At 38.6% G+C, this 15,257-nt stretch overlaps 1 protein-coding gene across 1 annotated transcript in view; it reads right to left on the bottom strand.

Annotated features, from left to right (window-relative positions):
* fbxl17 (F-box and leucine-rich repeat protein 17) overlaps positions 1–15,257 on the bottom strand; it is a 255,864-nt gene that overhangs the window by 82,281 nt on the left and 158,326 nt on the right. Inside the window, exon 9 of the mRNA XM_032578944.1 lies at positions 3,546–3,622. Within this exon, the coding sequence (XP_032434835.1) occupies positions 3,546–3,622 (77 nt within the window). The remainder of the gene's footprint in view (positions 1–3,545; positions 3,623–15,257) is intronic.

Below are 15,257 nucleotides of genomic sequence, written 5' to 3'. Positions count from 1 at the left end.
ACAGCATAGAGACAAGACACAATAACAACTACTACTTAAAGGTGACAAGATAAAAGTAGCAGTCCTGCTAGAAGTTCATTAATTAATAAACTTATTGCTCTCACAGACCTTCTCTTTAAAGAATAAATTATAAGTCTGCCTTCATGGCAGTACCTTCTTGCTCCCATATTCCTAAATCAGGGGTGTCCAAAGTGGGTCCTGGAGGGCCGGCATCCTGCGTGTTTTAGTTCTCTCCCTGGTTTAACGCACCTGGATCAAATGATGGCTCATTAGAGGCCTTAGGAGAACACTGACATGCTGAGAAGGCTGTTTCTACCAAGAGGGAGAGAACTAAAACATGCAGGATGCTGGCCCTCCAGGACCCACTTTGGACACCCCTGTCCTAAATGATAGCATTTAGATGCTATCATGTTGACTGGTTCATGGTTCATGTGTAGTTGACAAATCATCCATCCACACAATAGGTGCAGTTACAATATTTTGCTTTCACCCAGGCAGCCAAAAAAGCAGCCAGTGAGGCTCAAGCTTAATTTGAAGAAATGAAACAATGACCTGACCGTGATATTAGAAAAGTTGGACACAGTACGACCATTATGGTCAGTCCTCCTTTTCTTGTCACAATGTCAACAATAAAAGCCGTTTAAATGGTTTGGATAAAAGGTAGTCTCATCTTGAGTCTTATTTTGAACTGGAAGAAGAGCCAACTCTTACAATCTCACATATGATCTCTAAGAGCCCCTTCACACAGGCTTAAGACCGCCCTAAGGATGTCCAAAAATATTTATATTGTGCCGGATTACTACAAATTTGGAAGATCTCACGAGTGTCACATACACATCATCTAGGCGTCTCCCTACTCTTTTTCTGGTTTCTTGGATGCTTCTGCAGAATTACCATAACTTCTCCATGTATGAGAGGTTTCTGCGCCTCCTCCAGACTTTCAGCTTTGTGGTGGAAGAGAAATATTATCAGTATTTTCATTGGTTTATAAACATCAAGAGAAGATGAAGGAGAAAGGAGTTTCTGCACAGTGCACCTAGGAGCGCCATCTGTGGTTCGTCACTTTAAGCAGAAGTTGTGTTTTGTGTGCATACCTAAAAGAGAACAGTCAGGAAATTGTCCAGGCAACATTTTCAATGTGTTTGTTTTACTGATCACTAGGAGCGGAATACACTGAATCTTTAAAGCCTGAAATAGTTTATGGGTCATGCTCTGAATATTGTAAAATTATAAACCATAAGCAACTGATTTTGCTTTATACTCCTCCTTCTCCTTTCCTCTGCTTTTTGCTAAATTCAATGCAGGAATTCTTTCTGACAGTGTAAGAAATACACATTAGTTTTTAATCAATGTAACAATCGTTCTCTGATGAGCAGAAACCTGCCAGCACAATCTAAAGTAGAAGGTGCTTTTACTACCATAAATACAATAATTCTTCAAAACAATCCACAGAAAGAAACAAAATATCGATGCAGGCACTGTCTTTAAAAATCTGCATTTTCTGATGTCTATCTGTTCTAAATGCTCTTATAAAAAAGGCAAAGAAGCCAAATCTGGAAGCAAAAAAAAGAAGAAGAAAAAAACAAACAAACGAAAAAAACAGAACACTCAAACATAAGAGGCTTGCGGACATCTCAAATGCACTCAGAGAGGCCATTAATAAAAATAATTACACAGGAGATGGGCGGAAAAAAACATGGGCCAGTGAGGCAGATGTAAAATCTCATTTCTGTTATTTAATTTAGCAGAAGCAGAAGCAGGAAACCAACCAATCAATGAGTTAGAGTATAGAGCTCAACCAGAAGACATCTTTATCCTTGAAGGACAAGCATACACACAAGCACAAACAGATTCCAACCCAATCAGTGGCCAGAGAGGGCCAAAGGGGTCATTAGCAAAGGAAGAAGATCAGATATCAGCAATTCATCATGGTCAAAATGACCAGAGATGCTCAAACAAATGAGGATGTGTAAGGAGGTGGTTGTGTACATTTCTGCTGTAATGTATTTTAGGGATCTTTAAGTCATTAATCAAACTCCAGCAAAAAACACACCCACACAACACTTTATACACTTGGAGGCACAGTTAAAGCGCTGGTTCAGAGAGGTCAAGGTGCTAAATGTTGGTGTAACTCAGGGAAGTTTCCAACAATACTGCAGCTCATCAAGAAGAAAACTCTTTAGAGCTTACTCTGTGCAACACACATGACAAATTCAAAACATCCTGGGGGAAACTTGACACAATTAGAGTCTGACATGAAATGGTTTTCGTAGAAAAGAGAAAAACACAATTAGCATAGAGAATGTAAAAAGACGGAGAGCAGCCGCGAGTCCGTCCAAAGGTAATGAAGGTCAGAGAGAGAAACAAATGGCTGGAGATGTTGAAACTTTGAGAGAAAAGTAAACTGAAAGAGACTTGACTAATATGCTAATTTTATATAACACATTATTTAGTAATATATAACGCTGTGGTTCTTTAAAATGTGTGGCCAGTTCAAGAATACTTGTCATAAGGCTGCCCATTTTTATTGCTTTTACTTAGATATGCACCCAATCTTACATGATGTAGAACACAGACCTCTTGTGATTCAATTAAAGGCAAATTAACAAACCTAGAGTGTAGTTTCAACCATAAAACTTATTTTAAAAGAAATCAGCATTCCAATAATTGCAAACAATTCATACTCATACAATCTTTTTGTAGTGCACTCTCATGGCAAAAAGGTTCAAACTAGAGAGAGTTGAATTAAAGTATGATAGATACAAAGGGTATTTTGACCTGGAAAAGATAAGATTCAAAGTTTTGTTAAAGTAAGGTAGGTACTAAAAACAACAGCTGGCTTCACAGTGTAGCAGAATTTGTAGAGTGCACATTTCCACAGCTGAATAGATTAATATTACTACACAAAGAACCACATATTTCACACATGCTGTAATAGTCAGCAGTGTGCTCCTAATTCTTCAGTACTGAAGAACTCCAACTGTGTATTGTGCTGCATCTGATGAAAGGCTTGAATATTCAGCAAGACATATGGCTGAATGGCATCAAGCAGAGGAGCAAAGGTAGTGTAAACACAATGAAAAGAGAAGAGGATGCTAGGGGGATATACAAGCTGCCAGCTCGAGTGTTGCAAAGGGGGAAAAAAAACATGTATATCTTCTGTCAGACAATGCAAACACCTCTAATCCACAAACAGAAGCAAATGCAAAGAAATCCTGCCTGAAGCAGTAGTGATTCTGTGCTGCTAAATTCTGCCTTAGAGTTCAGAAATCATCACATCTGCGACTAAAGTGAGTCAGTCTGCCAATTTCATTCAAAAACTATTTCTTGGAAGGTAAACGTCAATATCAAGATGCTCATCTACGCTATGAGCGGCAATAAGAGGCATTACTTCCTTCTGTGTGAAACTTTTCATTATGTTTTTACTGTTTGCAAGTCTCATAAGAGCTGAACCATAAAAGCCAAATGACTGCACTGTTGAGAATGTGGGCAATGATGGTTATGATTATAACATTGGAGGTTGACTGCAACAAAAAGTCTCCTACCGTGGTCTGTGATTTTACAAGACACCAGATAGAGCTCCTTCAGACTTCTGCCTTCCTTGGCGATGATTTCCACACACCTGCAGAGACACAAAAACACAGCACATGTTTAAAATCTCACCTCAAGTGTGTGGCTTTTATCTGTACGTATCTCTGATTGGCAGATTTCACTTCCAATAATGAGAATATGGCTGCTCATACTGTGTTTGCCAGCAAGAACATTTCTGCCATTCATTGTGACAGAAAAGTCACAACCACCATTTTTCAGAAATGGCAGGGCCATTCAAACTCATAAGTATTACTTGAGCTAAACCAATAATTCCTTTGTCCCGCTGGAAGGTGAAGGTCCCAGTATCAAGTATTTTGCAGCCTTTAAATTTAAATGTTTTCTGATTGGGATGTATTTCACTGTCTTCACATAATCTCCTGGCTTAAAAACAAACATCTGTACAGTATGATGCTGCCAATACCATGCTTCACTTTACATTTAAGGTAACTTGCAATCTAAGCTCTGTCACAAATGTTTTGGCATGCAGGCCAAACTGATTTATTTTGGTTTCAACTGAGTCAAGCAACTTTTTCTTTATGTATGATGCTTCTCATAAAAGACTTGCATCGCATTGCAAGGACTCCTTTCAAATCTGGGCTTGCATACAGAACATATTTGAGGAGTATCTAACAGTTATTGTGTCAACGCATTCTCCCACCTAAGCTGTATATCGCTCCAGCTCCTCATGAATTAGGGGCCTCTTGGCTTTTTGTAATGTGTTAGTAGGTTTGCAGTTTTGAAGGATTTTATTTAGGGGTGTCAGACTAACGGGGACTGACAAGGATTTACAATTTAAAAATCCTCTGCGTCAATAATCTCAAGTTTGTGAGATGAGAAAAGGTGAAGAACCATAACATAAATAGTTTTGCAGGGAACATTCACATTGAGAAGTTCTTTCGTTCAGGAACACGCTTCTTTGCAAGTGGGATTACACTAGCATAAAGGTTAAACAGTACAGCCGCAGGGTCAAATCTGCTCGCACATTCTGCCTTCATTTATTTTAACATACATTAATAATTAAACACCTGGTCTGATGAAAGAAGCAAGCACCAACAAAGCAGGATTGTTGTGCGTATGTGTACGCACACACATCTACGGCTTTGCAGGCTTGCTCACTTCAAAGAGGTATATCTGGATTCATCCCACTGCCTGGGCCCAGAGGACCAGCAGAGCGTGTGTGCATGTGTGAGAGAGGAAGGATTCGCAGGGGAGGCCTGAAGGCAAGATCAGAGTATCTGTATCAAATAATTCTCTTTAAATGCCTGTAATGAGAGGAGTGCATGCAACAACTAGATTTTGATCTTTGCATTTGACCCATTAACCTTCAGGAAAAACCGTTTTGATCTCATTGCTGGTGTTGTACCATGAAAATTAACGATACAGAAAGACAGGAACACACACAGGCATGCTGCGTGGCTCTCGAGGTGTTTCTCTCTCTGCTGTGTATGAGCTTCGTGTCAAAGGGAAACATGGAAACAATTTTTAAGTATTTCTTGTGGTACGTTGTTCTGGGATGCAGCAGAAAACTGACAGTTGAGGTTATATTTGCACCAAAACAGCTGGCTTATGCCGAACCGAGCTCAAACAACTCTGAGAGTTTGTGGGCTTTTGTTTCTTTCATGCTGTTTATCCTGCATTGTCTCTCTCTAGCAAACACAAGCGAAAATAGGGTTTGGATCAACTAGGGAATTCTGTGTGACAAAACTTCTGGAAAGTCTGATTGGTGAGTTTTTTTGTGGGCAGTTTTTGCCCCAGGATTCACTTAAAGTGGCACAATACACGGATGTCACTTGAGGTGTGATATATCACACTGAAGGATCAAGGAGGAAGAGACGCAAGCGACAGAAAAGTTGAAATGTGGGGTGTAACGCAGAAAAAAAATTCAAGTGACTGAATGCAGCCGAAGTTGTTAAAATGTGCCCCGGCCTGTCTGCTTTAGTTCACTGGACTGCATCTCTTATTTTGCCTTTTCTATCACATTTTTCCTTCCAGCGGTCCTGCGAGCCTCTCCGTGTTATCAGGTTGTCCTTTTTCCACTTTGTCACTTCTCTCTCCCACCTCTTATTTATTTTTCTGTCTGAATCTAGCTTTTTTCCAAACTAAACCCTCCTATTCTCCATCTGTTGCCCCCCACTTGATCATATATATTAAAAAACAAACAAACAAGGGATCCAATCCAAATAGAAAAGAGGACTTGTTGCAATTGGTCATTCCTTGTCCAGCCTTGAGCCGCAGCCAGCCTGAGATTAGATTGAGTTAAGCCTCGAGGATCACAATATCATGCCGAGTGTCCTGAGGCTGGAGCATTAGAACTGCTAATGAATGAATGCCCTGGGAAGAGCCAGTGAGGAAACAGATAAAAAAGAAAGCAGCGATTCAGGGATGCTGCGACGAAGGCGGAGCGCATCCTCTGGGAGCTTGTTACACTGCGCCCAGGTCCCCAGGGTGAGAGCAAAAGCAATTAGATCAGACATCAATGAATGAAGGAGGGAGCAGGGAGAGACTGAGAGCAACTACAGCAGGAAGCACAGTGAGTAGGAATCTCTATATAGAATCAGGGCGGATGCATCACAGGAGACTTACGGCGCAAAAGAAAGGAGAAAAAAGGAGATGAGGGTGGAGCGGAGGGAAATGGGAAAGATGGAAAAGAGGTGTGGGGACTGGCAGCTGAGGCATGGTGTGCGCCACATGAAAAGACGTCACGATTCAAGAACATGAACCCCAAAAGGTTTAACCGACATAAATTAGACATCTGATCACTTTCAATAATGTACGCAGTGTCTAACAAAAGCTTAAGTTGAATCTGGAGTGCATCCTCACCATTTTTATGTTAGGACACTTTACCAGTGCTAAGCTTCATTAAAATCTACCAGTGTGGTCAGAGGAAGGTGAAAATGTGTTATTTGAACTTGAACTGGGTCCAGTTGTTTTGCCCTTTGGCCTTAACCCCTTGAGCATCGGTACAGTCAACCAGAGAATGTTGATTTGTACAAAGAGGACTTATTCTTCCTCACTGTCTGACATTAAATCCTAAGCATTTTAAATCACTTAGGATTAACAACAGTATTTTTACTGCCTCACTCACACACATCTTTTCTAACTCTGCCTGCAATGTTTTCATGAAATGAGGATCACTGACCATTTAGAGGACCTATTGGATCCAACCTTTAACGTCTTAGCTGGTGTTTTATAACCTATCTTTACCATTTGGACATTATATTATTTCCTGATTAAACCATCCATTTTGTGAAGTGCAACAGTCCGTCTTGCAGTAAAACACCCACGTGACATAAGGTTGCTGTCTCCTGGTTTTTATTTGGCTTCTGGAGTTATGGTTTCTTTCTTGGACAATCTGGCAGAAATGATGCTTTGGTGTGGCTGGTGAAAATGAACTAAAAAACTGGGTTAATCGGGAAATAGCAAGAGGAGTAATAATATTTTTAAATGGGGTCAGTTTGGTTTGTATAATCTATACTGTATGTTGGATTTATTCAGGTTTTGATCTCAACACTTTCTTGATAAAGGGTGTAATGGCAGCTTCACTTCTGTAGAAGTGAAGCTACAATGTAGCTTAATTGGTGAATTACTGAGAGTAGAGTGAAATGTGTAAGGGTGATAAAAAGTAGATAAAGCACCGTACAAGTCATTTACTATATACATGACTACACCTGAGGTGATTTGTTATTTTTAAATACATAAACACTTAATGTCTTTTGGTCATGCTGTTTTTGTCATATTTCATACTTCAGTGTGTCTTGGTTTACTTCTTTGCACTTGTGGCATGCAATAAATACCAAATTTGGCTTCTAAAAACATGAAATAATCTTGCTTTTGTTTTTTGATGAAAAATACTTGACTTCTTATTGAGTTATGACAAAAGTCTAGATCATTTATTTAGTGTTAGCCCCATTAAGGAAAAGGAAAGAATTGAAACAGTAGAACCAGGGATTGAGGCATTCTGGATGAAGGATTAGAAAGAAAGGCAGGAGAGGAGGTGGACAGATAAAGTGACAGAAAAATCTGGCGTGAAAAAGAAGAGCAGGTGGGCTATAAAGAAAGAAAAATAAAATGTCAATTTCAAAACTATTAGCAATAATTACCTTTAAAATTTAGGGAGTTGAGAAAAGAGAATAAAAATTAAAAAGAACAAGAAATTGGTGCAACACAAGGGGTAAATGATGATAAGTGACAAGGCTGAGTAGTTTACCACAGAGACAAAATCTCTAATAAAAAAAAAAGCCCGGAGAGAACATTCTGATTTAGTTATGAAGCTTTCTCATGTGCAGCTTATGGCCATTTTTTCTAGTTTAATGACAATAGACCCCTTTTCATTGCAACAAAATGCATTACTGTAACCAGAGGCCAGGATTGGAAAGACAACTAAAGACAGCAAGGCTCATCAAGGGTCAGCGTGTGGTTTACTGTCACCGCACTGATGACACCAACAGCTGGAGGTTCAACAATAAAGCTGTTACTCCCTTTACTCAACTCAAATCTTTTCAACTTTTATTTCTTTGTGTCTATGACTTATCATATGACAAAAATAATTTCACTTACACTTCATGAAAATTTCAGATGAGATCCAATTATTCAATTCACAGTACTGGACCTTTTTTTTTTTTTTTTGGCTCTATTCAGTTCTTTGGCAGACAACTAATGCTGCCTACAAAAGAACTGAACTCCTAAACTGAATACTAAAATTGGGATAAAAATAAAGAATTGAATTAATCTAGAGAGCTTAAAACCTGTCTTATTATTGTTCTAAACACCTATAGGTTTGTTGATGTTGAATTTATTTTACTGTTTAAAGTTTGTGAGGTTTTTTTTCTGTGCAGTTATTAGAAAAACATATTGCTGATACAGTATCCCCATATTTCATCTGAGTCTTATGTCCCATGTTTTATTTTCTTTTGTAAAATTAAAGGTTTTGTCTAGGTTTGCAATCACATGTCTTTGTCTTCTTGTGCAACCTGAGGTTAAATCCTGACAAAGTCAAGCAATCAGGGATCTTAATATTTCCTCACTGTTTGATCAAAACTAACTTCTCCTTTGCGGATATTGCTATCAATCAAATTTTATTTGTATAGCACATTTCAGCAGCAAGGCATTTCAAAGTGCTTTACATCATTACAAACACAGAAACACAATGCAAGATAGAATCAACAATCAAAACACAGCATTAAGTCAAGTTCCATCTATGGTTGTACAGTGTTGCCAGTTTAACAGCCAGTACACTTGTTTCAGAGTTGTGTAGTGTGATATGTAGTTCTCTCATTTCCTCTGCTTACAATGATCACTGTCATTCCAACATCCAATTGATCTAAATTGTTTTTGCTGTGATTATTTTCCCCACAAAACAGGGATTTTTATTTAATAGAAATCCCTCTCCTTCCACCACATCATGTTATATGAATGATGAAATATATGTCCAAAATTTAATTTTTGGGTTGTTTTAGAAGATTATCCATAGAGCATGCTGTTGGAGCATGCCCAGTCCAGTCATTGTGTCCACATACAGGCAAATTGAAAAGTATCTGCAGCGAAGAAATTTAAAAGCACCCGGGACAGGAACGGAGGGACAACGTGACAAGGAAAGCCTTGTGTTTGTATGTACACACAGTGTGTTGTGTGTGCTTTTGTGAATGTATGCATGTGTCTCTCAGAGGTGAAGCTAATCTTCTTTTATGCAGCACAGTCAGAGGTATCCAAGCAGACAGGCGGCAAAGGGGACGAATAGTAACAATACTTGAGAGAAACAGAGTTCCATATTTATCACAAAGGCTGCAGACAGTCTTGCAGCCAAGCAACATGTGTAGCGCTTTGCTTTAGCTAGGCCATCACAATGGTGCAAGAACAAAGAAGTGGCTGGAAGGAGAACTGTAGGTAGGTACGCTTGCGCGACGCCGACCAACACAGGCCCCCTCTCATCCCGTCTCCTCACACGGTCCACAATTACACGGCTGTCTGGCCACACAAAAGGGGCAAGGGAATAAAAATGGATGATTTTTCGAATGAAGAGTGTGAAAAAGAAAAAAAGTAAGCGTGGAATATATGAAGAAAAAGCTTTTGAAAGTGTAGCAAGAGGTTGAAAACATAAAAGCATGAGTAGGAGGCAGCAGTTGTGACACAGAAGACTTCAGACTTGGCTGTCTGTCTCTGCTTAATGAAATGGAAGGGCGGAGCAGCACATGAGGAAGAGAGCGAGACAAGACGGTTTATACTTCTGCGGAGGTAGCTCTTGCAAAATCATTCTTGCTGTAAATTTTCTTTATATCACCCATAAATCGATATGCAAGTGTAAAGGCAAGAGGGCTTTCACTTCCCCAGGACATGTGCAACTTTGAGTTGCTGGAATCTTCTGTGCAAAAAAACTTTTTCATTGTACTAATATAAATTCATATAAAAAATATCCAATACCCCAGAAGAGCTCTTCAGTAAGCAAATACTTGATAATAAAGGAAAGCAATAATCTTTAAATGAAGCAGTAGAAGTTTTATAGAATGTAAGGGGCCATCTTTATGGCTTTTGAAATAGCTGACCTTCCAAAAATGTGAATAAGCTTTGACTATGGTCTGTTGCATACTTGGAGTTTGACTGAAACCAATTTATCAAAAAAATAATCTGTTTTTCCCACTTTTCTCATATTTGCATAACAGCAATGGTTTTAGAAAAAAAAGAATCTTGTAATTCAAACAACATGTTTTTTTTTCCTGACTCGAAGTATTATTCACATTTAGGAGTGACTCAGCCAAAGTGCTGACTTGATTCTGAGAATCTCAGCAGAGGAATCTAAAGATTAGCATGATGGATGTCCTCAGTAAAAATAGATTTTTAAAACTATAGTGGAAACATGGAAAAAGCTGCACAGCAATGATCTACATGTTTTGATTATTGTTTTGCAGATCCTTCATAAATGCATAAACCTTATTCAAAATTCTGCTAAATATTTCAAAGTAGAGTCGATAGTCTTCTGTTTCATCAACTTTTGTGAGATGCTAGTTTCCTTTCCAATCAGGATTAAAACATTATATATTTTTAAATCTGCTCTTGGTATGAATAATTTAGGGATTAACAATATTCCTCATGAACATACGAGGTAATATTATATTTAGGTTCGTTACAACCAAGTTATTTTCTTTCCAAGTTCTCACACTAGTTAATGAAAACAAAATGTAATAGTGTTCGATTTAGTATTTTCAATAACAATAAGAAAAAAACTTTACCTGTCAGTTTAACAACAAATAAATAACAGAATTAAAATAACTGTTCAAAGAGGGAAGGACTATCACATCACGACTATAAGAATTGTATTTCCTACCATCTTGGTTACCGCAAGGGGAATAAAAAAAAAAAATGTATTCTGTTACAAACAATAATTGAAATTTAGAGAAGGGGATTTAGATTTTTAGTCTCTTGAGATTCCATTGTTAACTTTTCCACCACAAAAAAAGAATGGCAATATGTTTCTCAGCCATGAAGTTTGAGATAGTGGCAAACAAACTATACTCTGATACTAACAAAGAAATAAATGGCATTATTTTTGGTAATTTCTAGGTGGTTTATTTTTATCAGCTTCCAAATGAAAGAGTCTGTGTAGAAAGTTCAATTTAGTTCAAATTATTGCAAAGGATGTCCAGCCTCAGACAACACTCAAAAATATGACTAAGATTACAAAAGTTTCATATACATTGGTCATATATGGAAATACTTTATAAACTACGTAAAACTGCATCAACTGGAATCAAAAGATAGGCATTTCTTTTATGTGTAATAGTTGCTAAATACTATTAAATGCTTAATACACAGATCCATGAATACAGTTTGTTTTGTGGAATGTATTAAATTTATTGAATTAACAAGATGTAATATACATTTTCTATAAATCTGTTTATTTGTGTGTCTATCATGTGTGTGGGCGTGTGCGTCTGTGTGTGCGTAATTTCCAGCAATTTGAATCAGGGTCTGCTTTGGCAATTAGGGCCTGGATGATTTCCCAGGCTAGTCTGCTGTACCCACCGCTCAAATGAGAATCACATTCTTATTGTGTTTCACCGCAGTTAATCATGTTTTCAAACGCCTTCGCAAACCGGAGGGGCATAACGGCAGCCTGTCATCGGCTGGCTCAAAAATGTGCCGACGGGGTCATAACCAGTGCCATGAGCATTGATCACGCTCTGCGCTCCTGTTCAACCTGTGGTTTGGTTTTTCTTTTCTTTTTTGCTCTGAAGATGAAGCAAACACAAAAGAACACTTAGGAGGCCAACTAAGAGGCAACTAACACAACAAAGCAGCTATCTGTGGGGCATTTTTCAGCCATCTTGTTAAAAGAAAGTTTTTGTGTTTTTTTAGGTTTGGTTTTTTAGAAAGTAAATACTTTTGAAGTTAGAAGTAATACTAACTTCAAAACTAAAGGAGACATGTGGATATTTGATATGTTCTACCTCACTAAAGTACTGCTGCCCCTGATTAATGCTCTGCTTGCCGACTGTCGGTTTAGGTGGAGTTTAGAAGTTGTGCCATATTCTCTCTGTTTAAAGAAGACGGACTGAACGATGCTTCATGAGATCTTTGTCGGCTTAGATCATGTTTCATAAGATTAACCCTTCTTTGAACTCTTTTACAACTTCATTCTGATCGTTTTAGGGTGTTTCTTGCTCTTCATGATGCTGATTGTTCACTAAAGTTCTCTAATCTACGAGGCTGTCATAAAACAGCTAGATTTATGAGGTTAAAACACACACAGACTATTTACAAAGTAGATGACTTCTGAAGAATATTGGTTGGATTAGATTTTACTACTAGATATCAGATTAAGAGGAGCATAATTGAAATTTAATCCATATAAAGTGAGTTTTCCTTAGAAACCACTGTAAACTACTTTGTGGTTTTTTACCACATAAAACCTCACTAAAATAACAGTCTGTGGTTGCAATGTGCCCAGAAGCAAAAATGTTGACTGGGTGTGAATATTTACACTGCAATTGAAGCAAAACATCGGGTGTCAAAAACATATTTAACATGAACAAAAAAACAAATGCAACAAAGGAGTCAGTTTGCACATCAAATACTACAAAGAAAAAGTCAGCTAAGCACTTTTGTGAAGTTAAGTGGCAGTTATTCACTTGAAGTTCATCCAAATGGACAGCCTGTTATCCTGCCAACACTGACAGGCCTCCGTGATGCTCATGCACAAACAACATTACAAGGCGGCTTCTCGGGTTGCCAACAGAAACCAAAAACGGGGCCTCGCCATCACTCATACAACATCTATTCACTCAGCTTATGCTATTCCTTCCTCCATTGCACCAGAGTCCCCCCCCCCCCCCCCCCCCGAGGACATGCAAGTGAGATACTCACCTGTAAATGAACAACCGGCTTTCTGTGAAGCAATGTCATGGTCCTATCTGCCTCCACGGTCAGCCCAGCGCGGCCAAAACACAATAAATAACTCAGAAGAGGACGAGCAGTGCCCCGTGGCAGATGGCGATAACACTTACAGCCTGAGGTCTGAGATGACACAGTGGTTGGCAGCAGCTGTGTGAGTGTCTGAGTGTGTGTGTCTGAATGAATGGAGGAGAGAAAGGTAGAGGATCTTTGCCCATGTGAGACGAGCAGTTAAGTTAGAGATAGATGCCCATGGTAGATGTGACAGTGGGGGACAAAAGTCTGAGATGCAGGAATTTTTTTTTTTTCTTCTTCAATCTGTTACTTCTGAGAGACGTAGGGTCGAATAGAACAGGAGAAAAGTTTAAAATAAATATTATTATTAAGTCTGACAGCCAAAAACTGAAGAGGTTCAAGAAAAAAAATAAAAACGTAAATGTTTTCCACCATAAAAAGTTTACAATTTCAAGTAAATGAATAAAACAAAATGTATTTCATCATAATGCATCGGCTCAGGCAATGTTTCTTTTTAAAAGCATCTTTGTTAACTAACTTCAATCTAAACCACTGTATTCTAAACTGAAAGCATTTGTACATTACAATAAATAATCCAGCTACAGAAAGGTTTCTGTTCATCAAGGCCACAGAAATGCAGATAAACTGTGTCCAATAAATGCACTAATGCAAAATATACTTAGAAATATCAAATTGGGTTACTAAACAAAAGATTTGTGAGATATCCACTGTAAGTGATACACCGTCTGTCAGTAATATTTGGTAATATTTGTAAAACAAATTCATAAAGCTCCTGGATTGGTTTTATATGCACAGCTATGAGACTGTGCATATATCACAATTCAATAACTGTGATTAATAAAAAACTGCACACATCATTTTATTGATCTGATGAATTTTTGTTTTGTTTCTTTTAGATAATTGGTGACAGTGATATTGAGTGAAAAACGCTTTGTAGTTGAATTGAAAGACTTGGAACAAACATCAGCAAACACCCAATCTTAAATTAATCAGACTGGTAACTGGGACCGAAGCAAAAACCTTAATCAGGACATATTTGCCTATAATAATATAGCTTAAGATCTCACAAATCATGACAAATTAATCATTTCTTTGTTATTCAAGTTTTTAGTATTTTTGTACAAGCAACCCTGCCAAATACAACTTTTCTCTACATACAATATCCTTCTACAATGATTAAATCCGATTTCTCTAGAGAAGCTAATGGAGCCGGTCCGTGGTGGCTAACAATAGAACCATGTTTTTGTGGGCCGTACAGAACACAGTGGATCTAACGGTGATAGATTGAAATGAGCGTACCCCTCAGGGTTGTACAACGTAACTCCCCTGCTTCGTGTCCACACATGGAACGAGGTGAACTATCACGGTGTTTACCGGTGGGCCTGACACACCGGTACTGCGTACTCCCCTCCGCCCACTCAGCCGTAGCTAATTACTCTGCTCTTTGATTACTCCCATCTATTTTAATGAGAGCTTACAAATGCACTCCCTTCATCCTGTTTTCTCTGTCAAACCCACATGTAAGCATGATGAACACGTGCAGGAAGCGTGCGTTTTCCCCTTTGACATATACTGTATACACACACACACACACACCCCCACTCACACCAAAGCATGCGTTTTCCCCTTTGACATATACTGTATACACACACACAGTAAAGAGAACAATGCTGTATCCCATGTTTGTCCCAGAGGCAGGAAATTGGAGGGCGTTCATTAGGCTAATGGATTTGAAGAGGGAAGGAGAGGAGGATGAAGGAAGAGCAGAGGGTAGAGGATGGGGAGGCCACTGAATTTTACCACAACGAATTTTATACAATAGCCCAACAAGTCATAATGCAGCAAGTAATTTCCCTGCTTCTATGATAGAGAGTGCAATATTTCCATTATGTGAAATGGCTTTAATTACAGTGAATTTGCCTCATAAGTCAGCTCCTATTGAGAACAAATGAGCTGTTGCATTTTTGGTGGTGCTGCGAAGCACTCCTGCAGCTTGCCCGGATGGACTCGACTTCATTAGGATCACTGGTTTGCCAGCACACGCACTGAGAAGACAAAGCTTAATCAATGGACACACGCTGGTCTGAAAAGTCTCAAAGAGAGCCAACTGAGGACGCAGAATGGTACATGGTAACTGATCAATAGAAAAATGAGTGTGTGGCTCCTGTGATCTTATTTTCTGCTCTGCAGAAAGTCGTGTCTGTCACAGATGCTGTAAAACTCATCTTTATTCTAAGGTATGTGAG

This window comes from Xiphophorus hellerii, chromosome 12 (genome assembly GCF_003331165.1).
Source record: "Xiphophorus hellerii strain 12219 chromosome 12, Xiphophorus_hellerii-4.1, whole genome shotgun sequence".
In the NCBI taxonomy this organism is placed as follows: Eukaryota; Metazoa; Chordata; class Actinopteri; order Cyprinodontiformes; family Poeciliidae; genus Xiphophorus; species Xiphophorus hellerii.
This window is presented reverse-complemented; position numbering and strand designations above follow the sequence as displayed.